The sequence below is a fragment of the Octopus bimaculoides genome, chromosome 24 (assembly GCF_046866305.1).
Source record: "Octopus bimaculoides isolate indiv1 chromosome 24, ASM4686630v1, whole genome shotgun sequence".
NCBI lineage: Eukaryota > Metazoa > Mollusca > Cephalopoda > Octopoda > Octopodidae > Octopus > Octopus bimaculoides.
Window position 1 is genome coordinate 13,836,522 of NC_142951.1, and position 25,998 is coordinate 13,862,519.

Genomic DNA, 25,998 nt, shown 5'->3' on the forward strand with positions numbered 1-25,998 from the left:
TTCGTGTCTATACTACACCAGCCGTGTGTCTGAATCTACGAAACGTTCGTTGTTTGATTGCCGTAATCTGCGAAACGTTTGTTGTTCGATTATCGTAAACTGCGAAACGTTCGTTGTTCGATTGCCCCACCACCACCAACACCACAATCACTACTACCGCAATGAAAGGGTTTACTTCTGTGACTCCAAGAAGTTTCAGCCTTCTGGTTAGGTGGTCATAGCTGGTCAGTTTTGACTACCATATAATGGTTAATGACAAGCGTCTTTCAGTTTCCGTCTACCAAATCCACTCACAAGGCTTTGGTCGACCCGAGGCTATAGTAGAAGGTACTTGCCCAAGGTGTCACGCAGTGGGACTGAACCCGGAACCTTGTGGTTGGGAAGCAAGCTTTTTTGCATGCACACCAGACTCACTTTCTCGTTCTCATCCAATACGCACAGTGTCAATATAAATCCAATGACGACAACTGAGCGCCTATGAGAATGCAGGAGATTGCCAACGAGGCTGAAGGTTAGATGGTACTTCTCAGTACCATCTAACTTAGTAAATGAGGACATAAAACATAATCCCAGCTGTTCGCCCTGCATCATGGCTTCTAACCCAGCATGACCGTATATTGCTAACTCCACCTGTCCCTACCACCTGTTGCCTCCGACTCCGAAATGAAAACATGCTACTGAACATTTATCGCATACTTAAAGGACATATCATATAGATTATTAGGTGATTGTTGACTCCGCTGAATTCATCTGCTCTTTGACAGGTCTAGCTTTACATTATTCAGGATGGATGCAATTACCAAGGTTGGTGAGGTTACCAGTTTAGACAACTCGACCGTGCAACAGGGGTGTAATGCATTGCATGTTACCAGGAGCGTTCTCAGGAAACCTGCCATAAATATATATATAAGTTCATCTGGGACCTTTGACAGCAGGGGGTGAATTTGATTCTGTAAAACATCTACTCACTGATAGTCCTTCAGATGTTTCGGCAAGGCGTTAAAAATCGTTGTGGGCCCTTGAATCCCAAGCTATTGCATTACATAGTCTTCACTCTAGACAGGACTGCAGGGACCTTTGGAAAAACGCAGTGACAACCAGTTCGGGGGCTGGTGTAGCTCTGGATGCCAAAGTTTGCTGTCAATCCCTCCAGGGTCTTCCATACGTACATTGCCGAATACCTTTCCCGTCTGTATGTATGTATGTATATATATTTATACAAGGGCATTATATAAATAAATATTTTTCGGGGAATAAATGATGGATTTTTCCCTTATGAGGTTTTTTCACACTAAAAAGAATTTATCCCATTTTTGAATTAATTAAATATGTATGTATTTATATGTTTTTGTGTGTGTGCGTGCATTTGTGTATGTGTATATACAGTCATATAGTCATATACATATATATATGTATGTCATATATATGTATATGTATATACAAACATATATGTACATATATGTGTGCGTATATGTACATACATACATGCATTCATACATACATATAAACATGCATACATATATACATACATACATACATACATACATACATACATACATACATACATACATACATGCACATTCATTTATCCTATATCAAATGGAGGACATAAAGTCAAGTGAATAATTAGTCATCTGAAGATTTTCGCCTCTTATTAATGAAAATCCCCTTGACCAAGGAACCATTCCCAGTATTTGAATAGAACGGTTGTAGTCAAACGGAAATATTTCCAGCGATATAACTAATAAGGAGAGGAGACCGTTTCAACAGTGAATCACATAAATATCCGATGAAATTTGGCAACAGAACACGCATACATTTTGAAGTGCTATAGTCATCAATTTATAAGCATACTTAATGAAAATGTGTTAATAGGGATTGTGAGGAAAAACGAATAAACCAAGTGTGCAATCTATTGTTTTTGTCTTGTACACACCCACTTTATATATTTATTTACTTATATATATATATGCATAAATATTTACTTTTATAGAGTTAGATACATGCGAACGACATTGTGTTAATCTCGCTCGAAGATGATACGAAATACTCGGCTTACTCAGCTTATCGTGTTTGTGATTTTGATAACAAATTCCTTGGGGGAAAAAACTACAGAGGTAAATATAACCTTATTTCTCCCTGATCCTTTGCATTTCTTCAGGGAGGGTTTTTTTGTTTGTTTTTTGCTTTGTTTTATGGTGTCTTTTTTCTCTTCTCTTCTTGATGTATATTTAATTTGTTTCCAGGCGTGCTGGAGTGTGGGTTGGGGCTGGGTGGGCTAGGGACACTACCTTGAAGATTTTACTCGAACAAATTGACCACTACATTTTTTTTACAAGTTTTGTATTCATTCCATCGGTTTCGTTTGTCGAGCCGCCAACTTATTGGAACGTAAACAAATCAACACCTATTGACAATTGGTAGTAAGGTGGGGGGGGGGACACACACACAGACACACATACGCACAAGCACACATACATACAGATGTGTACGTGTGGCGTGACTGTGAGGAAAGAGGCTTGCTTCCCAGTCACATGGTTCTGGGTTCAGTCCCACTGCGTAGCACCTTGGGCAACTGTCTTCTACTATAGCCTCAGGCCGAATAAAACCTTCTGAATAGATTTGGTAGATAGAGATCGATAGAAAAAGGCGGCGAGCTGGCAGAGTTGTTAGCACGCCGGGCGAAATGCCTAGCGGTATTTCGTTCTGAGTTCAAATTCCGCCGAGGTCGACTTTGCCTTTCATCCTTTCGGGGTGGATAAATTAGGTACCAGTTACGCACTGGGATTGTCTGTCCTTGTTTGTCTCCTCTATGTTTAGCCCCTTGTGGACAATAAACAAATAAGAAACTGAAAGAAGCTCGTTTTATGTGTGTGCGCTTGCGCGTGTATGTGTGTGTGTGTGTGTATTTATGTGTGTGCGTCAGTGTTTGTTACCTACCCCCACCATCGCTTAATAACCGATGCTGGTGTGTTTATGTCCTCGTAATTTTGCGGTTTGGCAAAAGCGACCGACAGAATAAGTATTAGGCTTACAGAGAATAAGTCCTGGGGTCGATTTAAGGCGGTGCCCCAACATGGCTGCAATCAAATGCCTGAAACAAGTAGAATACAAGAATATATATATATATTCTATACCCCACATTAGTTCTGCAGGAATAGACAGGGTTGGAACTCTTTTAAACAAAATAATATATATATATATATATATATATATATATATATATATATATATATATATATATATATATATATATATATATATATATATATATATATATATATATATATATATATATATATATATATATATATATATATATATATATATATATATATATATATATATATATATATATATATATATATATATATATATATATATATATATATATATATATATATATATATATATATATATATATATATATATATATATATATATATATATATATATATATATATATATATATATATATATATATATATATATATATATATATATATATATATATATATATATATATATATATATATATATATATATATATATATATATATATATATATATATATATATATATATATATATATATATATATATATATATATATATATATATATATATATATATATATATATATATATATATATATATATATATATATATATATATATATATATATATATATATATATATATATATATATATATATATATATATTATTTTGTTTAAAAGAGTTCCAACCCTGTCTGTTTTATTTATATTCCTGCAGAACTAATGTGGGGTATAGAATATGGAATATACAATATATAATATGATATACAATATACAATATAAAATAAAATAAAATAAAAATGGATGGCACCATGAAAGAAAGTATTGAATGTAGATGAAATATTGAGTGTTCAATATAAAGGATCAAATATATAAATATATATATATAAATATATATATATAAATATATATAAATATATAAAGGCGACTCGAGTTTCAGGGCTATTTCCCTTCGAAAGTCTGTCATACCGGCCATGACGAAGGGAAATAGCCCTGAAACTCGAGTCGCCTTTATATATTTATATATATTTATATATATATATTTATATATATATATTTATATATTTGATCCTTTATATTGAACATTCAATATTTCATCTACATTCAATACTTTCTTTCATGGTGCCATCCATTTTTATTTTATTTTATATTGTATATTGTATATTATATTATATATTGTATATTCCATATTCTATACCCCACATTAGTTCTGCAGGAATATAAATAAAACTTAAAAAACAGACAGTGTTGGAACTCTTTTAAACAAAATAATATATTCCTCTATACACAATCATACAAAAAAAACACCTTTTTTGTATTTATTTTTACTCGCATATATATATATATATATACAGAGAGCTTCCACACAGTCTCTGTTTACCAAATCCACTCCCAAACTGGAGTTATTGTAGAAGACACATGCCTAAGGTGCTGCGCGGAGGAATTGAACCCGACATCATGTGATTGCGAAGCAGGCTTCTTAAACCACACAGCCATACCCGTGTCTCTGCTTTACATTATTTTGTTTATATTACTTTTGTATTCTAATAGTGTTTGTTCAGGCAGTGGGTTGAAAGAATCGATAGAGCGTCGAACAAAAATGCTGCTTTTGTGAATTTGTTTCGGCTTTTATTTTCTAACTTCGAATCCTGCCGAGGTCAACTTTACCTTTCGTCCTTGAAACGGTTGACGAAATATAGTACCAATCATATCAAGTACTTCAATCGATGTAACCGATTAACTTCTTCTTCTCAAAATTCCTGACCTTCTACTTTAAACAAAAACCGTTATTACTGTTCTTAGTAGTGTTTACTATTATTGGTTTCAAATTTTCGCACAAGGCCAGCAATTTCGGCGGAGGAGCCGAGTCGACTCCGGAAGGAATTCGAGTTCAAAACACACTCACACACGTATGTATGAATGTATGTGTGTGTGTTTGTGTACTCATACAAACACACATGAATACATTCAAATACAAAAACACATAGCACACACGCAAACACACAGACACACACATTCATGCATATATATATATATATATATATATATATATATATATATATATATATATATATATGTATGTATGTATGTATTTATATGTATATATACATATATATATATAAACATATATATACATAGTCTGTTAAAGTTTGTCATACCGGCCATGATGAAATACCACAAGGTATAGAAAATACGTATTCGCCTTTATATATTTAATCCTTTATATTGAACACTCAATATTTCATCTATTCAATAAGACATTCAATACTTTATTTCATTGTACCATCCATTTTTATATTATATATTGTATATTCCATATTCTATATCCCACATTAATTTTACAAGAATATAAATAAAACATAAAAAACAGGCTGAGTTGGAACTCTTTTAGACAAAATAATATATTCCTCTATACACAATCATACAAAACCCCTTTTTTGTATTTATTTTTACTCACATATATATACATATATATACATACATACATACATACATACATATATATATATATATATATATATATATATATATATATATATATATATATATATATATATATATATACTCTTTTACTCTTTTACACGTTTCAGTCATATGACTGTGACCAAGCTGGAGCACCGCCTTTAATCGAAAAAATTGACCCCAAGGCTTATTCGTTGTAAGCCTAGTACTTATTCTATCGGCCTTTTTTGCCGAACCGCTAAGTTTTGGAGACATAAACACACCAACATCGGTTGTCAAGCGATGGCTGGGAGACAAACACAGACACAAAGATACACACACATAAATATATATATATATATATATATATATATATATATATATATATATATATATATATATATACACACACACGACGGGCTTCCAGTTTCCGTCTACCAAATCCACTCAAGGCTTTGGTCGGCCCGAGGCTATAGTAGAAGACACTTGCCCAAGGTGCTATGCAGTGGGATTAAACCCGGAACCATGTGGTTGGGAAGCAAACTTGTTACCACACAACCGCGCCTGCGCTTATATATTATACTAGCAGTATAGCCCGGCGCTGCCCGGGATTAAGCTAGGATTATTAAGTGATCAAGTGCTTTATTTCAAACCAAAATAAGTAACATCGACATCAGATTTGAGCGAAATCCGTTGAAATTGGTTTGGCTGAAAATGGTTTGCTGGCAATTTGATTGGGAAATCCCATGAATCAGTTTATTGGTTATTTCCACTCATTGACTGTTTTTTTTTAAATTGAAGATAGTTTGCGTCTAAATTAATGAACACCTGCACATCATACAACGCAGAGTAGATAAACGAAAAACTTTAAACAGATTAGTCAAGTGATATTAAAGTGAAAACGCTGAAGAAACTGCAACGGTATAATAGTAGGGTTGGAATTGCAACGGTTACTAATCGATGCAGTAGAAACATGTGTAGACCTATTTGAACCTCTCTCTCTCTCTCTCTCTCTCTATATATATATATATATATATATATATATATATATATATATATATATATATATATATATATATAATAAAGGAGTTACGGCGCAAAAACGTATAAATTCAAAAGAACATATTTTTTTTCTTCAATATATATTTCAGTATAAAGAATTCATTAAAGATGTTATATCTGTTCCTGAGTGATGTGTAAAGAAATTTTGATTTAAGCATCTTAATGAATTCTTTATACTGAAATATATATTGAAGAAAAAAAATATGTTCTTTTGAATTTATACGTTTTTGCGTCGTAACTCCTTTATTATTATTAATATAACCAAAAGGATCGATTCTTGAAGAGTCTGCTTATCTTCACTGTCGTTTTTTTCTGCTATTTAGGTGATGATTTTTTAAGTTAGCTTACCAATTATCTTTGTTGGTAGTTAATTTATAATATATTGTTATATATATATATATATATATATATATATATATATATATATATATATATATATATATATATATATATATATATATATATATATATATATGTATATATATATATATATATTGATTCGCCATGATAGATCGCTGACCACTACATTTATATTTTTTCTCTCCTTGTTTCTTTCTGTGTTCCTTTCTGTTGAAGAGCGTAGGCTCGAAACATCAAAGACTTTCTCTATTCCTGAGCGTTATACTAATACATTCATTTGTTGTTTACACCACCTGTCTTCGTCTGTTGTTTTTTCGTAAATTCTCCCATATATATATATATATATATATAAACATAATTAAGGGATCAGCAAATATTTGCTTCACCATATACCGTGAGTTACAAGTAATGCTATCTGTTGGAGTCTCAGCTTTTTTAGGTGCTATTTCTGAACTTCGGTATATGGTGAAGCAAATATTTGCTGATCCCTTAATTATGTTTATAAATATATATGAACTTTTAAATAAGTTCTCCACCGATAATGGTGCTTACATACCGAAGGGCTTGGTAAAAATTATTAATTGTTGATTTATTAATAAATTAATAAATTGATAAACCTTTACCCTTTTAATTTGTAATAATTATATATATATATATATATATATATATATATATATATATATATATATATATATATATAAAGGAATTAAAGGTAATGCTATGCTACTTCGTAATACTCCTGATTTTATTATTATTATTATTATTATTATTATTATTATTATTATTATTATTATTATTATTATTATTATTATTATCATTATTATTATCATCATCATTATCATCATCATCATCATCATCATCATTATTATTATTATTGTGTGTGTATGTGTGTGTGCGTGTGTGCATAAATATTTATCTTTCTATATATTGTATATCATTTGTGTTTTCCAGGAATTCTTTGAACAGTTCGGTTATCTTCCGGAAAGAACAGGGAAGGATCGTACTCAAGAGGTACCTCCTGAAAGACTCGAGAAGGCAATTAGGTAACGTGTATATCTGCATGTTTGAACAATAATATAAATCTTCTTATCTTCCATCTTTTATCTTTTATCATTCGTCTTTTATGTATTTCAGTCATTCACACTGTCACAATCCTGGGGCAAATCGACGATACTACTCATTTTCTTCTTTAAAGTCTGGTACTTATTCTGTTCGTTTACTTTGCCAAACCGTTATATTACGGAGACATAAACAAACCAACACCAGCTGTCAGGTTGTGGTAGGGAACAAACACAAACACACACATATGTTTGTATGTATATACATTTATTCATATAAACACACGTATACACACATATATCTATAAATATATACATACATATATATGGATATATATATATATATATATACATACATACATATATATGTATATATATATATATATATATATATATATATATATATATATATATATATATATATATATATACATACATATGCATGCATGCATGCATGTATGTATGTATGTATGAATGTATGTATGTATGTATAACGGACTTCCTCACAGTCCCTGACGACCAAATCACTCTCAAGACTTTGGTCAGTCTGGGGTTATAGTGAAAGACACTTGACCGACGCCTGCATAGAGGGACTGAACTCAAAACCACTTACTTTACAAGGCGAACTTCTTAAACCTACAACTAGAACCAATCAACCAATCAATGATGCGAAATAAGTCATCATTAGAGTTTCGTGCCCAGCGTTTCTCGAGGTGCATAGGCGTGGCTGTGTGGTAAGCAGTTTGCTTCCCAACTACAAGGTCGCTGGTTCAGTCCTACTGTGTGTCATCTTGAGCAAGTGTCTTCTAATATAGCCTTGGGCCGACCAAAGTTCTGTGAGTGGATTTGGTAGGCGGAAACTGAAAGAAGCCCATCGTATGTGTGTATGTGTCTTTGTGTCTGTGTTTTTCCCCCACTACCGCTTGTTCCCCACCGCTGCTTAACCCCCACAACCGCTTGACAACCGGTGTGGGTATGTCTACATCTCCGCAACTTAGCGGTTCGGCGAAGGTACTAATAGAATAAGTACCAGGCTTTAAAATAAATGTTGTGAGGGGTCGATTCGTTTAACAAAAATTCTTCGAAGCGGCACCACCCCGGGCACCTGCATCACAATCACATGTGCATGACAAGGTGATTTCATATCAAGATAAACAGCGCATGACCTTGCAGGTGGGGCCCAGTTAGAATTTTCTTCAGGTCGAGAGCCCATCTACTCAAAAGGTTCCTGAATAAGGTTTGTTTAAGGATGATGAACGAAACACCCAACTTTCCAGAGGTGATTCATTCAAACCCCAAATAATTCCTCTCAACACATGGCTATGATGCTCCCCTACTACTCCTATTCATGATCAGAAATGTACATATCGTCAGCTACTAAGAGACATGTTCAAGTGGTAAAGGTCAAGCAACTGACAAGCATAATATTGTGAGCCCGACGCTCTAACCACTGAGCCACGCAACTTCACTATTATTATTATTATTATTTTATGTTTGACTTTTGTTTTGCATTTGTACAAGTTGGATCCAAGTCTCACCCAGAGACCTCAAGAGACAACAAGTTAGAAGTTCATGTAGGTGTTATGCCTAGGGTACCATATATTTGGATTTGTACAGTTTTGTTCAAGTGAATGTTTAAGAAACCATAAGAAAATTATGTGTTTGTTTTAAAATTTGCGATCACATAGACAGAATTTTACGTAGGATATGGGCAGTTCCCATGAGCACTATCTTTTGAACTTCAGCCATTTTGGGGTTTCCTAGTATCTGAGCTAGGTAGTAATCAGCCCGTTTTGGGGTTTCCTGGTATCTGAGCTAGGTAGTAATCAGCCCGTTTCGCTGTCATTCCCAGGGCACCTATGACAATAGGTATTGTTTTCGTCTTCAGATTCCACATTTTTCTAATTTCTATTTCAAGATCTTTATATTTGCTCAGTATCATTTTTATTATTATTATTATCATCATTATTATTACTTATTGCAACCCTTTTTTTTTTTTGCAGTAAGTTCCAGGAATTCAATGGCCTGAAAGTTACCGGAATTTTAGATGATATGACTAAACAAAAGATGTTCAAGCCACGATGTGGTGTGAAAGACTTCTCTGCTGAAGGAGCTGCTTACAGAAAAAGTATTTAATACTACTTTCCTTCATTTTGCCTCGTTGTTCTACCTTTTTTTTTTGCTTTGTTTTTCATTAGTTTTGTTATTAGCTTTGTTATTTAGATTTTGTTTTGTTTTGTTTTTGTTTTTTGCTGTTTTGTTTTGTTATAAAACTTAGAAAACCTCAAGTCTGATTTTGACGGACAGAGGTCAGTTGTAAATCATACGGGTATGACTTTAATCTGCATCCGGTAGTGGTGGCCCTACCGGTAGAGTCTGCATCCGGTAGAGTGCATAATCACTCCATTAACTGTAGAAAAGGGGATCCCAAGGTTTTCTGCGATCTTACGCTGTGTCCACCTTCAGAATGACCCCACAATACGGCTTCTTTGAAAGCTCCGACAGATCCAAGGCTTCTTTTGTACATGGCATGATTAAACAGTCACATATAGAACCTGAGACATAAAAATGTCAATTAATCCAAAATATAAACCTTTACAAGTTAGAATAAACATAAAACGAGGTTTTACTTTGTCATGTTTGTGTATATACGTGGTTATTTGACTGGGGACTGCTGCTACTGCTGCTGCTCATATTTTCTTATCAAGTTTATATAAACACACACAGCCACCTTATAACTTGTTTTGTTTGCATTTCAGTTACAAAATGGAAGAAAAATGATTTGACATGGAGTGTGAGGGATTTCAGCAGAACATCAAGACTGAGTCGTACTGAACAACTGTAAGCAACACTTTATTTATTGTATGTGTGTGTGTGTTTTTTGTTGATGTTGTTGTTGTGGTTATTGCTATTGTTGTTATTGCTTTTATATTATAACCCCATCAAGATTGGTAGATTTGACTGATACCAAATATTTTATTACACTTATTACAGTAACTAGATGTATCCTTCATGCTCTGAGTTCAATTCCCAACAGGTCATTCTTCGTGTTTAACCTTCTTACAGCCGACACTTTAACTCTGATCTTCCTGTGACTGATGGCACTCACTCCAAGCATTTTAATGGAATTAATTCTCTGAACAACCAACAGCTTTTCTTCTTTTTTTCCCTCATAAAAGTACAATTAATCTTGTACCTAATCGAATGAAATCGATATCTTTTAACATACACCACCGTCTATCACGTTTCTCTTTTCTTCACAGAAATGCGATCAGAAAGGCCTTTAACCATTGGTCAAGCGTCACCCCATTAACTTTCCGAGAAGTCCCGCATGGAGGCGATATCGTTATCAGGTTTGCTGCAGGAAACCACGGCGATGGAAATAGTTTTGATGGACCTGGTAAGTTCCCAAGATTTCCTCATCCATTCCGTCAAATCGTTGAAATAGCAGCCAAATTTCACTCGAATCGTAGTCCAACCACCTCGCAGTCTTAAACAATGTAAAAAACCACATCAGGTAATGCACACCCGGATATACTAGGCCTCAAAGAAAAAAAAAGGCATGGTCACGGTTGGAACACAATTAGGCGTTGATATGTAGCTACAACAATAACACCAACAACAGCAAATATTGCTTCCATAAACCAACAAGAGAGGGTCCTTACAGACGATAGAGCTCCTAGAAGTAGCAGCTAAACCGCGCTCAAAACACATACTATTGTCTGTCTATGTATGTATATATGTATGTATAAGAAGACAATAGACCAGAGCCGTTTTATTAGGTTGGTCCATAATTATTGCGGCTTTCTTTCTATAAATTTTATTCAACAAAAACAATAACAACATTTAACAAAAACATCTTTACATGATTATTCCGGAGCATATTCACCATCTACTTCAATATCTGCTTGGCGTTTTGTTTAAATTTTTTGTTGTATAAAATTTATTGAAAAAAAAAGCCGCAATAATTATGCACCAACCTAATAATTCATGAGCACACTGGGAAGTACCCAGGGGGGGGCACATGGGTCTAGGATCCCCATGGGTCTAGGGGCCCAATTCTAACCTATGTAATAAATCGATACTATAAGACCCAGCCCATTGATTTTCCCAGGGGCGAACAATGCAGCTAAGGTGGCTCTGAAATACGCACGCACACATATATACACGAATGCGTCCTTGTGTTTGTCTCTCCGCCACTTGACAAACGTCTCCAGTTACCTTAGCAATTCGACAAAAAGAGACCGATTGAACAAGTAGTGAAGTTTAAAAAGCATAAGTAGTGAGGTCGATTGGATTGACTAAACCCTTTTCAAGAGTATGACCCCAGCATAGCCGCAGTCCAGTGGCTGAAATAAGCAAAAGAATAAAAGGATACGAATTTGTCTGATCCATAGGTTGCGAGTTCGAAACAAGTAGAGCTTTTGATAACAGTAGCGCAACAAGAGATCTCAACGTACAGACGTGGTGGCGGAGACGGGGGAACATTTAGGAGGAAAAAGGATAATTAAATCGGCACATCCCCACCGTGTTAATTAACATACGTAATGAGCAAGTGAAAATGAGCAAGTGGAAATTTAATACCTGCTCACCTCTTATTGTTTTTCGTTTCAGTCCACAGACATTTTGTGTACGAGGGGATGCTGAGAAGTTCCTGGCTTTGAGTAAAAGCAAATACAGGAAGATCAGTTAATTAGGATTTTATTCAACATATTCCCCTCTCAGATTCACACACATATTGCACCAGTCTTTTAGTTTTTCTAAGCCCTGTAAAAGGACTTGGAAGGTTGAGCCTCCAACCAGGCTTTTCGCGGTATTTTTAAAGCCAGGAATTTTTCAGTACACCTTCGTAATGGCAAAAATATGTAGAAACGCATCACGTGTCTAATTTCTTTATTTTTAGGTAGCGTTCTTGCGCATGCGTTCTTTCCAAGTAATGGTGACACCCATTTCGATGACGCAGAAAAATGGACTCTAAGAACAAACGATGGCATCAATTTGGAAATCGTCGCTGCTCACGAATTTGGACACGCTCTCGGTTTGGCACATTCTCAGGTGCAATCGGCTCTGATGGCCCCTTATTATAGGGGATATATTCCCAACTTCAAGCTAGACAACGATGACATCAGAGGAATCCAAAGTTTGTACGGTAAGTTTATTTTCATTATTATTATTATTATTATTATTATTATTATTATTATTATTATTATTATTATTATTATTATTGTCGTTGTCGTTGTTGTTGTTATGTTTGACTTTTGCTTTGTATTTGTATAAGCTGACTCCAAGTCTCACCCAGAGACCTCAAGAGACAACAAGTTAGCAGTTCAAGTTGGTGTTACGCTTAGGGTGTCATATATTTGGTTTTGCACACAGTATCGTTGTAGAGATAAGAAAGTTATAAGTTTGTTTAAAAATTTGAGATTACATTTTACGTAGGAAATGGGCAGTTTTCATGAGCACTATCTTTTAAATTTCTGCCATTTTGGGGTTTCCTGGTATCTGAACTAGCTAGGCATCAGCCCTTTTTGCTATCATTCCTAGGGCACCTATGACAACAGGTATTGTTTTAGTCTTGAGGTTACACATTTTGTCAATTTCTATTTCAAGATCTTTATACTTACTCAGTTTTTGGTAGGTCTTAACAGATATATTTATGTCCATTGGGACAGTCATATCAATGAGGAGGCTTGATTTTTGTCTGAAGTCCTTCAATATAATATCTGGCCTATTCGCATCTATCTTTCTGTCAGTTTGAATGGTGAAGTTCCAGAGGAGTGAAATGTGATCATTTTCAAGCACTGGAGGTGGTTTGTGTTACCACCAGTTTTTATCATGGGGCAAGTCCAGGTTTTTGCAAATTACCCAGTGAATATACTGTGCTGCTCTATCATGCCTGTTGAGATGCTCGGTAGGTGTAAGAAGACTGCATATGGAGACAGGAGACAACACGATCAATGGTTTCATTTTGTGGTTTATATACACGACATGTTGGGCTACTGCCGTTCTTTAATATGTTGGCAGGTAGCTCCTTGTAGGTAGGTATTTATCTTGGACTGCTATGATAAACCCTTCTGTTTCTGATTTTAAGCCAGAAAACACTAACCATTGATGGGTCAGGTCTTTGTTAACATCGGCATTATTAGCGCTCTTTGGGTACTTGCCATTGAGAGGTTTTTCTTGCCATTTATCGGTAAAAATATCTAAGGCAGCAGTTTAGCACGGCTTAGCTTTTTCTGTGCTTGTTTCCAATTACGTCTAATTCTGGAATTTGTTGTATTTGGAATTCACTCAGATATTCCTCTGCCTGTTTTGTTACTGAGCATAATGCTTTCTTGTTTTCGTGCTTTAAGACAAGCCTTAACATCCATTCATCAGAGTTTTTCAGGTAGGTGTTTAGGCGAGTTGTGCCAATCTTCATTGTTAATTCCAGTTGTAAAAGTCCACAGCCACCCTCTTTTCTTGGCTGGTAAAGTTGTTCTATGTCTACCTTAGGTGGGGTGCATTCTATGCATTGTCAGCAATTTTCGTATTTTTCTGTCAAGGTTACATATTTCAGTAATTGACCACTTAATGATATTGGGACTGAAAGTCACGACCACTATGTCTAAAGTATTGATCGCTTCGATTCCGCTTCTTGTATTTACCTCTGTCTTGAGTATTGCTCTTACTCTGCGATAACATCCTCTTCTTATCCTTTCCTTCATCATTGAATGTTTGATTCCATCACCTTCAAATATCCCTAACTGCTTTATAACATTCTGCTGGTCATGATTAACGTTAGATGTTTCTGTCATTTTTCTTTTGATAAAGGTAACTTTTACTCATTTATCGAGGCCAATGTAATCGATTGGACACCTCCCATCAAATTTCAGGCCTTTACTAGAAGGGATTATTATTATTATTATTGTTATTATTATTATTATTATTATTATTATTATTATTATTATTATTATTATTATTATTATTATTATTGAGTGAGAGAGCAGTGCATGCCATCAAGGTGACACTGGGGTAAAATATACGAAGCCCATTATACCCATCATGATTACCCATCTGATAAGGGTACACCAGGCACATGCATCACAACCATATGTGCGCGACATGGTGACCTCATATCAAGATAAACAGCGCATGACCTCGCAGGTGGGGCCCAGTTAGAATTTTCTTCAGGTCGAGTAGCCCATCCCGCTCAAAAGGTCCCTGAATAAGGTTTGTTTAAGGACGTTGAGCAAAACACCCATATTTCCAAAGGTGAATTATTCAAACCCCAAAGAATTCCCCTCAACGCATGGCTATGATGCTCCCCCACTACTTCTGCTCATGATCAGAAATGCACATATCGTCAGCCACCAAGGGACATGCTCAACTGGCTAAGGTCAAACAACTGACAAGCAAATCTGTGGTATTGAGCAGAATATTTGCTGTAGCCCGTCTTTTATACCAAGACAAAACAATGTACATGCTAACACTTCCAATCAATTAAGATCAGAAGCCATGAGAGCCACTTCCTGGTACTGTATCCGGGCATTATTATTATTATTATTATTATTATTATTATTATTATCATTATTATTATTATTATTATTATTATTATTATTATTATTATTATTATAGGCGTTAGAAGACGTGTGACTAGACCAACTTCACCACCGACAACAACCCGCCGCCGAGTATATTATGGCACCGGATATTGTAGATATCGATACACTAAAATAAGTGCTATCGTCAGAGGTAAGGAGATTTCTTCATCTGTTTATACTCAGGGTGGTGAATTGACTGAGGTCGGATAAAATGCCTCATTGTATTTCTTCCGACTCTGTACTCCATAGCTTCAAATTCTACCACGCGAAACTTTGTCGTTCATCCTTTCACGTTCGATAAAAATAGAAAAAAAAAACAGAAAAAAAGGGTTTATCAATGGATGTATGGTTAAGAAGCTTGATTCCAACTATTTCATCTCGGATTCAACCCCACTGCGCGGCACCTCGGACAGGTGTCTTTTAATATAGCCCCAGGCTGATGAAAGTCCTGTATGTGGATTTGCTAGATGGAAAATGAAGAGAAGCCTATATATATATATATATATATATATATATATATATATATATATATATATATATATATATGTATGTATGTATGTATGTATGTGTGTGTGTGTGTGTATGTATGTATGAATGTATGTATGTATGTATGTGTATGTATGTATGTATGTATGTATGTTTGTATATGTATATATATATATGTGTGTGTGTATATATGCATATGTGTATGTCTGTATGTTCATACACACATACGTGTGTGTGTGTGCGTGTGTGTGTGTATGTGTGTGTCTGCGTCTGTGTCTTTTGTATTTGTCCTAAAAAACCGCTTGATAATCCCGATGAAGGCTGGTCCCCGTTATAGAGCAGTTCGGTAAAAGAAACAGATAGAATAAGTACATGACTTTTAGAAATAAGATCATTAGGGTTGATTTGTTCGATTAAAAACTCTCCGAGATTCCAGAGGGTAGGACTGAACCCGAATCCACCCGCTTGCAAAGCGAGCTTTCTAACCACACAGCCATGCTTGCTAATGTCTTTAACTGTATTCTTGGTCGAAGCGTGGATCGTATGTACAGCTGCAAATGTATGGAGGTTGGGGGTTGGTAGATAGTATAAATGTCTTTGGAGACGGAGACATGGAATCAAAAGCTATTCAAAGCATGCGGCCTTGAACCTTCCAATAGCATCAACAATAAAATTCAGTCTACAATTTGTACTGCGATCTCTCATTCCTATGCGTGGTAGAGGTAGTAGTACTATAAAGCCTCGTGCCTTGATTTACCCAGGGGCCTTCGATGCAGCTAAGACGATTTTGAAATACACACGCAGACAAAAAGTCCTGGCTTTAAGGATATTGCGAAAGGCCTGGTTTGAAGCCCAACCTTCCGAATTCTTTTACAGGGCTTAGAAAAACTGAAGGACCGCTGCAATAGGTGTGAGAATGTGAGAGGGGTACATATTGATTAAAATAATAATTAACTGATCCTCCTATATTTTCTTTTACCCAAAACCAGGAACTTTTCAGCACCCTCTCGTTTGTGTGTGTGTGTGTGTGTGTGTCTCTGTGTGTGTGTGTCTGTGTGTGTGTGTGTCTGTGTCTGTGTGTCTCTGTGTGTGTCTGTATGTGTGTGTGTGTGTGTGTGTGTGTGTGTGTGTGTGTGTGTGTGTGTGTGTGTGTGTGTGTGTGTACGTACAGGGTTATTCAAAAAGAATGAACTGATGTCATTACGTAGTATTTTAATAAAGATCTTTTACATATTCCCACAAGAAAAAATCACGCAACTGCGATCAACTCAATGGATCGTGATATGCTGATTCGCGTCTGAGAGGAATTCTCTTATCGCATTGATGTTGCCTGTGACACATTAACACTTGTAAGACAGGAAATAAAAGTTGATTGTGAGTGAATACATTTGACTTAGGATGGAGTTTTCTATTGCTTTTCTTTATTAAAAGATTACGTAATGAAATCGGTTCATTTTTTTTTATGACTCTGTACATTCATATACATTTATATATATGCATACATATATATATATATATATATATATATATATATATATATATATATATGTATATATACATATGTATGTATACATACACACATACATACGTATGTATGTATGTATATATATATATATATATATATATATATATATATATTGGAAGGTTTGGAGATGATGTACAGGAATTATATATTGGAAAAAATAATAAGGTACTCAAATATCTGGATGGTTGTACATTTACAGATTTTTATTAATGTCACGTTTTATAAATGTTAGCGCTTTCACCTATTCTTTAGGTTCTTCAAAATACCTGTTATTTTTTCCAATATATATATATGTGCGTGTGTGTGTGTGTCTGTGTGTGTGTGGGTATATATATATATATATATATATATATATATATATATATATATATATATGCATATTAAATCATAGAATGCATATACAAACACTCATACATACATGCATACATACACACATGAATACATACATACATACAAATACATACGTATTTGTATGTCACTTCAGTCGTGCCTCGACTCATAAGCACACATAGACTCATAGACATACACGTTCACACACACACTACACACACACACTACACATACACATACATACACACACACACGCACATACACACACACACATACATATGAGCGTGTATTTGTATTTACTTTTATTATATTTTGTATAATTTGTTTTTGCTGTTTTCTGTTTTAGTTTTGGGACGAATTGACTACGTGTTCGTTGACCAGCAATATGTTATCAGTAGTAAAACTGCGGAGATGCAACGAATTCGATCTGTGTTTAACCAAGGGCCATCACGCGTTGAAGCTGCAGTTTACTCTAAAGAAACGAATAAAGTCTATTTAGCTTACGGTATGTATGTCTTTTATCTTTTACTTGTTTCAGTCACTGGACAGCGTCCGTGCTGGAGCAACGCCTTCAAAAGTTTTACTCGAATGACTTGACTCACAGTACTTATAGCCTGCAACTTATATTAGCGTCTGCGTTTACCGAACCGCCAAGTTTTGGGGATGTGAACAAACCATCACCGGTTATCAAGCGGTGAGGAGGACATACACATACATAAAAAGACACACATACACACATACATACATAATATATACACACTTACTCATCTGTGTGTGTGTATGTGTGTATGTGTATGTGTGTGTGTGTGTGTGTGTGTGTGTGTGTGTGTGTGTGTGTGTGTGTATGTGTGTGTACGTGAAGGCGCGTGGTTTAGCGGTTAGGGTATTCGGCTCACGAATATATATATATATATATATATATATATACACACACACACACACACACAGGGTGCGATAAGTAAATTGTCGCCATTTTATATTTTTAATTTCGCGTATGTGCATTGTTTGTTTTTGATTTTGTCGACTACACAGAATAGTAGGATCGGTTGAGCGCCGTCTGTAGAAAAACCAACATCATGACACAATTCACTCTGCTAGAAATTTGGAAACGACATGCTGTACTACTTGGCATTCGCGTCGGAAGCTCCAATACGAACACTTCAGAATACTTGGGTGTCAATCCGAGGAGAGGACAATTTGAGAACATGTACCGAGTGTGATAAAAATCAAACATCCAGTTAACATCATGGTGTTTGGAGTGGTCACTAGTGATGGTGACGTTAAGTCTCCATTCATCTTCCCACACGGCTTCAGACTCAACACGGAGGCCTACGTCAAGTGCCTGGAGGAGGTAATGCTGCCTTGGTTCAAGAAGGTGGCTGCTGGAAGACCCTATGTCTGGCAACAGGACACTGCACCATGCCACATAAGCATGATAACCCAGTCATGGATTTCAGACAATTTCTGCGACCACATCACCCCTAACATCTGGCTGCCTAACTCCTCAAACTGCAACTCCCTTGATTATTATTTGTGCGGCGCAGTTGAGCGAGAGACCAACAAAACTCCTTGTAACACCAAAGATGAACTGAAGGCAATGATTATGGCAGCATTCACCAATTTAAACAAGGAGACAGTCCAGAAGAGTTGCAGGAGATTCCGAAGTCGTCCGGAGGCCGTAGTTGAAGCCAATGATGATTTTATGGAATAAATTTACTCTGTTGCATTTTTAATACCAAGTTCTTTTTCCTGTATGAATCTCTCTCTCTCTCTCTCTCTCTCTCTATATATATATATATATATATATATATATATATATATATATATATATATAATGATACATACGGAAGACAGAGTGTAACTAGAACCTTTATTTAGCACAACAATCATTTCGGCTACCTTTCTGCACTGCTCCCTAGTGGGTGGAGAGCGATGTAATGACATTAGATGCATCAGACAGAGCAAAGAGCCTCATCAGGTGAGGTAACATACTTCAAAATTGATAAGATTTATATTTCGCTCCAATTTCGATGCTGGCGGTGTTATGGTGTTGTTAGTAGTTGACACACATCGCAAGAATTATTATTAATTTTTCTTTTTTTTTTTTTCAGGTCTTAAAATTTGGGCCTTTAAAGTCACAGAAAGTGGCACACGTTTTACACTCGATTACGGCTACCCGAAAAGAATGGGAAACCTGAGAGTTGCACATATGGATGCTCTGATCGGGTTCGACATGTCATATCTGCATTACAAATCAGTCAGGCTTTTTATATTAAAGGTAAGTCATTGTTAAATATAATTTAGTTGTTCTCGCAGGTTTACCTGTTCAAAGCATTTTTCATAAGTTTGTCCTAAACGTCCATGCTCGTATTCAAAATTTTAGGTATCCCTTGCTTCACAAGTTCTAATCAATATATAGCTTTCCCTTCATAAGAACCGTGTTACTCCGGTGGTTGAAGACATGCGGAACGTGAATCATGTATGATGCAGAGATGCCATGAAAATATGCCTTGTGTGTCGCATGTGATACACAGGACAGGTAATGGGTTAACCCTTCTCGTCTTTAACATCAACTTACTTGCTGCTACTGCTGATGCTGATGTTGTTGTTGTTGTTGTTTGGTGCCAAACAAATTCTGAATGAGCGGATATATCATCAATGGCGTTCTGTTTATTTGTGTATCTAGAACTGCACTGTCCAGTGTGGAGGTACGATGGTGTGATTTAAGGAGTGTTTGGTTACTATGTTCAGTAGGTTCAGTAGGCTGTTGCCCCTCATGCTGCTGCTGCACACAAAGGCATCTCATAACGCATTGACTGATAAGCATATCAAGATAAACAGCGCATGACCTTGCCGGTGGGGCCCAGTTAGAGTTTTCTTCAAGTTGCTCATAAGGTCCCCGTATAAGGGTTATTTAAGGATGTTGAACGAAAAACCCATGTTTCCAGAGTTAAATTATTCAAACTCCAAAGAATTTCTCTCAACACTTGGCTACTTCTGCTCATGATCAAAGATGCACATATCGTCAGCTACCAAGGGACATGCTTAAGTCGTTAAGGTCATACAACTGACAAGCAAATTTGTGGTATTCATTATTATTATTATTATTATTATTATTATTATTATTATTATTATTATTATTATTATTATTATTATTCCTTCGTCATCTGTCATCTGTCAAGTCACTACAAGGACTTCATATAGATAGTACTTTCCTTAAGATGTGCGCTGTGCCCAATAAGGTTGCTTTTTGCAAGACATCAATCTTGCATGGGATTTCCGGTTGCCTTAAGAAGCTTTGAAGCTTCAATGGGATCGAGCCCAACGTTCCGATCAGCACTGGTATCACTTTTACAGTATCCTCTTGCATTCCATATTGTCTTGCCATTTCCACTTTCAATTCGGAGTACTTGGTGAATTTTTCAACCTCTTTACTCACAACATTCATGTCATTTGGTATGGCTGCATCAAAGATCTGACAGTATTTGTCTCTCTTATTCAATATGACAATATCCGGCCGACGGTGTTCGATTACACGATCCGTCTGAAACTCCTAGAGTATCGTGACTTTTCCATCCTCCTGTATAACTTTACTTGGTACATGCTCATACCAGTTCTCTGTTACTTCATATTGGTATTTACGGCATAAGAGCCAATGAATATACACACACACTTTACCGTGGCGACGCTTGTATTATTTTTGTGCAAGGCTCTCACATCCACTTACCAAGTGGGTCACATTTTCCACACTCTTTCCTCAGAGTCTGCATTTCTGAGTGTCAGAAGTTTTATAGATGTTATACTTCACTGAATTGGTAGCGAGAGCCTGGTCTTGTGCAGCAATGATCAGGCTTTCGGTGGTTTACTTCAAATCACCTCGCTCAAGTCATGCCCACGATGCTGTATTATTCTTAACCTCCTGTGGATTCCTTTCAAACTGTCCATGCATTCTCATTTCAAGAAGGTTTCCTTTTCTCTTCTCCTCATCTCTTAGGTTAAACTCTGCCTTGCCCATCATTTCATCTGCATTTACACCCATATCTTTCGCGGCATATTGCAGCAGGTCTTCATCACTATTTATCAAATGCTTGGCAAGCGTTCTCCTTTCACTCCTTATACAATGGTCTATACTAATTAGTCCTCTGCCACCATTCTTTTTTGCCATATACCGCCTGTTTACGTTTGCTTTAGGGTGTAGTTCCCCATGCAGCGTCATCAACTTTCTCGTCCTTCTTTCCAGTGTTGATCTTTCCTCCTTAGTCCATTTGAGGATGGACACACTATATCTGACCACCGCAACTACCCAGATATTCATTGCGGTAATGAAATTTTTGGCATTCAGGTTGGATTTCAACACCATCTTCACCCTTTTTTGATACGCCTCGCTGACCTTGACTTTCATTTCCCTGTGTAAAATGTCATCCAGTTCCAAAATCCCTAAATAACTATACCCTAAATATCTATTATTATTATTATTATTATTATTATTATTATTATTATTATTATTATTATTATTATTATTATTATTATTATTATTATTATTATTATTATTATTATTATTCAACATAACTCCACAAGTCAGCAATGCCCGGACAGTGAACGAGAGCGTGCAGAACGGTTTCGTCACTCTGCGTGCACCTCAAATAAGTTCGTCTGACAGCCTGTAGAGTTTATTTCTAAGCGGTAGCACCCTATCATTGTTATTATTATTATTATTATTATTATTATTATTATTATTATTATTATTAACCATTGTTTTACCCTCCTATCTATTCTATTCCGCAGAGCGGAAGATTCTGGGAATTGGTTCCGAAATACAATTACGTTGGTGGAGCTTACTCAATCACACATTTCTTCCAAAATATCCCAAAAAGCTACGACACAACATTGACTGTTAATGACAAGGTGTACTTCGTGTCTAATAACAAGTGAGTAGTAACCCTTTTATTTTTTTTTTTTATTGTCTTATTTCTTCAAGCTGCTAGTCAGCGACCATGCTGGCATATTGCCACGGAGAGTCGCGTCGAACAAATTGCCGCCAGTATTTATTTGAAGTCTGCGACTTATTCTATCTCTCTTCTTTTTGCCGAACCGCTTGCTTAACAAAACAACATCGGAAGTAAAGTAGTGGAGGGACAAATACAAACACTAAAACACGCACAGAAACACACACATACACACACACACACACTCTCACTCACACACACACACACATGCTCACTCACAAACACGCACACATGTTATTTCTTTATTGCCCACAGAGGGGTAAACATAGAGGGGACAAACAAGGACAGACAAAGGGATTAAGTCGATTACATCGACCCCAGTGCGTAACTGGTACTTAATTTATCGACCCTGAAAGGATGAAAGGCAAAGTCGACCTCGGCGGAATTTGAACTCAGAACGAAATACCGCTAGGCATTTCGCCCGGCGTGCTAACAACTCTGCCAGCTCGCCGCCTTTTTCTATCGATCTCTATCTACCAAATCTATTCAGAAGGTTTTATTCGGCCTGAGGCTATAGTAGAAGACAGTTGCCCAAGGTGCTACGCAGTGGGACTGAACCCAGAACCATGTGACTGGGAAGCAAGCCTCTTTCCTCACAGTCACGCCACACGTACACATCTGTATGTATGTGTGCTTGTGCGTATGTGTGTCTGTGTGTGTGTCCCCCCCCCCACCTTACTACCAATTGTCAATAGGTGTTGATTTGTTTACGTTCCAATAAGTTGGCGGCTCGACAAACGAAATCGATGGAATGAATACAAAACTTGTAAAAAAAAATGTAGTGGTCAATTTGTTCGAGTAAAACCTTCAAGGTAGTGTCCCTAGCCCACCCAGCCCCAACCCACACTCCAGCACGCCTGCAGAGTAAATTACTGAAACAAATTAAATATACATCAAGAAAAGAGAAAAAAGACCCCATAAAACAAAGCAAAAAACAAACAAAAAACCCCTCCCTGAAGAAATGCAAAGGATCAGGGAGAAATAAGGTTATATTTACCTCCGTAGTTTTTTCCCATTCATACATACACACATACACACGTACATACATATATATATATATATATATATATATATATATATATATCCATACATATATACATATATACATATTTACATTCATACATATATATATATATCTATATACACACACATATATATATATGTATATATATACACACACACACACACACATATATATATATATATATATATATATATATATATATATATATATATATATATATATATACATATGTATGTATGTATGTATATATGTGTGGGTAAACATATGTATATGTGTATAAATTTGTAGTATAAGACATGGATTCCGTGAACCGTGTGGCTATCACAGAAAGCTCCTCTTACGGACTCGGCTAACAGTAAAACGAAAATGCGTCAAATGAAAAATCGTTAATGACATTCGAATATGTTGTTTTCAAAAATTGAGATGCTAATGAGTTAAGCATTTGTCCCAACTACTGTGATTTTGTCAATTATCCCCGCTACAAATTAAAACAACTTCATAATCGTTCTGCCAAAGACATGAATGGTTGGTTGTTTGCTGACGTCATTAATCCCTGATAATAAGCTGTTTGGGTGTTTACACTTGCTTTACACGTCTGAAAAGTTCAATATCACAAATATCTGCAGGTGGGGCCCATTTTAGATTTTCTTCACATCTAGTATCCCATCCTGTTCAAAAGGTCTCTAAATAAGGATTGTTTAAGGATGATCAACGAAACATCCATATTTCCAGAGATGGATTATTCAATCTCAAAAGAATTCCTCTCAACATATCGCTGTGATACTCTCCCACTACTCCTGCTCATGATCAGAGATGCACATATCGTCAGCCACAAAGGGACATGCTCAACTAGTTAAGGTCAAACAACTGACAAGCAAATCTGTAGTATTGAGCGGAATATTTGCTGTAGCCCATCTTTTATACAAAGACAAAACATGCTAACACTTCCTAACAGTTAAGATCAGTTAAGCCATGACATTGACTGCCTGGTACTGCATCAGGGTATTTATTGTTGTTGTTGTTGGGGGAGGGGTAAAGGTGGTGGTGGTGGTGGTGGTGGTGGTGGTGATGGTGTTGGTGGTGTGATGCTTTTGTTGCCTGTGCTTTCATTAGCTTCTCTTCCTTTCAGGTTTTATCAAATGAAACTTCCCGACAGATCTGTGAGTTCCACCGGCCTTCCTATGGAGCAAGTGCTGTTGAGATGTCGAAATTATTAAGTCTATTTCAAGGAGCGGCGGAGACGAGGCGGTAAGGGTGGGGAATGGGGATTTGCATCAACATTCTTAACAAAGTCAGACAGTCTCTGATAACCAGCGATAATACAACACAGGCTGCTGCTGCCGCTGCTGCTGCCACTGCTGCTGCCATCCTGATAATGTTGTTGTCGGTGTTATTGCTGTTGAGGAGGAATTTCCTGTTGCAGCCGAAGATATGGAAAAGCATCCGTTATTGGGTTTCATACTGTTATATCGCATTACTGCAACTACTACTACTCCTAGAACTACAACTACTTCTACTACTACTCCTAATAATAATAATAATTGTAATAATCCTTTCTACTAAAGGCATACGGCCGGCAATTTCGGGAGAAGGGATTAAGTCGATTACATCGACCCCAGTGCGTAACTGGTATTTATTTAATCGACACCGAAAGGATAAAAGGCAAAGTCGACCCCGGCGGAATTTGAACTCAGGACGTAGCAGCAGACGAAATACCGCTAAGCATTTCGCCCAGCGTGTAGTGCGTAGGACAAAACGCTTAGCGGTATTTCTTCCAGCTCTTTACGTCCTGAGTTCAAGTCCCACAAAGGTCGTCTTTACCTTTCATCCTTTCGCGGTCGATAAAATAAGTACCAGTTGTGCACTGGGGTCGATGTAATTGACTGGCAACTCCCTTTTTCCCTAAATTTGAAGCAATTATTATCATTATCGTTAATTGTTATTGTTATTTATTTTATACACGGCATTGTACCAAACCCCTCTTCTCCCTTGTGTCGTATTGTCCCTATTTGTTTTGTGTTCGGAACTTGTGGCCAATAAAGAAAACTTTATTACTATTATCATCA

The 25,998-nt window shown here is 36.1% G+C and overlaps 2 protein-coding genes across 2 annotated transcripts in view; one reads left to right on the top strand and one right to left on the bottom strand.

The window, feature by feature from the left end:
• LOC106876111 (stromelysin-1) overlaps nucleotides 1-25,998 on the bottom strand; it is a 122,254-nt gene that overhangs the window by 80,601 nt on the left and 15,655 nt on the right. The window lies entirely within an intron of this gene.
• On the top strand, nucleotides 1,528-25,998 carry LOC106876107 (matrix metalloproteinase-19). Its single transcript, XM_089341537.1, has 11 exons — nucleotides 1,528-2,117; nucleotides 7,872-7,963; nucleotides 9,982-10,106; nucleotides 10,738-10,819; nucleotides 11,242-11,378; nucleotides 12,882-13,127; nucleotides 15,596-15,712; nucleotides 18,249-18,407; nucleotides 20,014-20,180; nucleotides 22,688-22,830; nucleotides 25,062-25,998. The coding sequence occupies exons 1-11, from the start codon at nucleotides 2,037-2,039 to the stop codon at nucleotides 25,147-25,149; spliced, it is 1,437 nt and encodes a 478-aa protein (XP_089197663.1). The 5' UTR covers nucleotides 1,528-2,036; the 3' UTR covers nucleotides 25,150-25,998.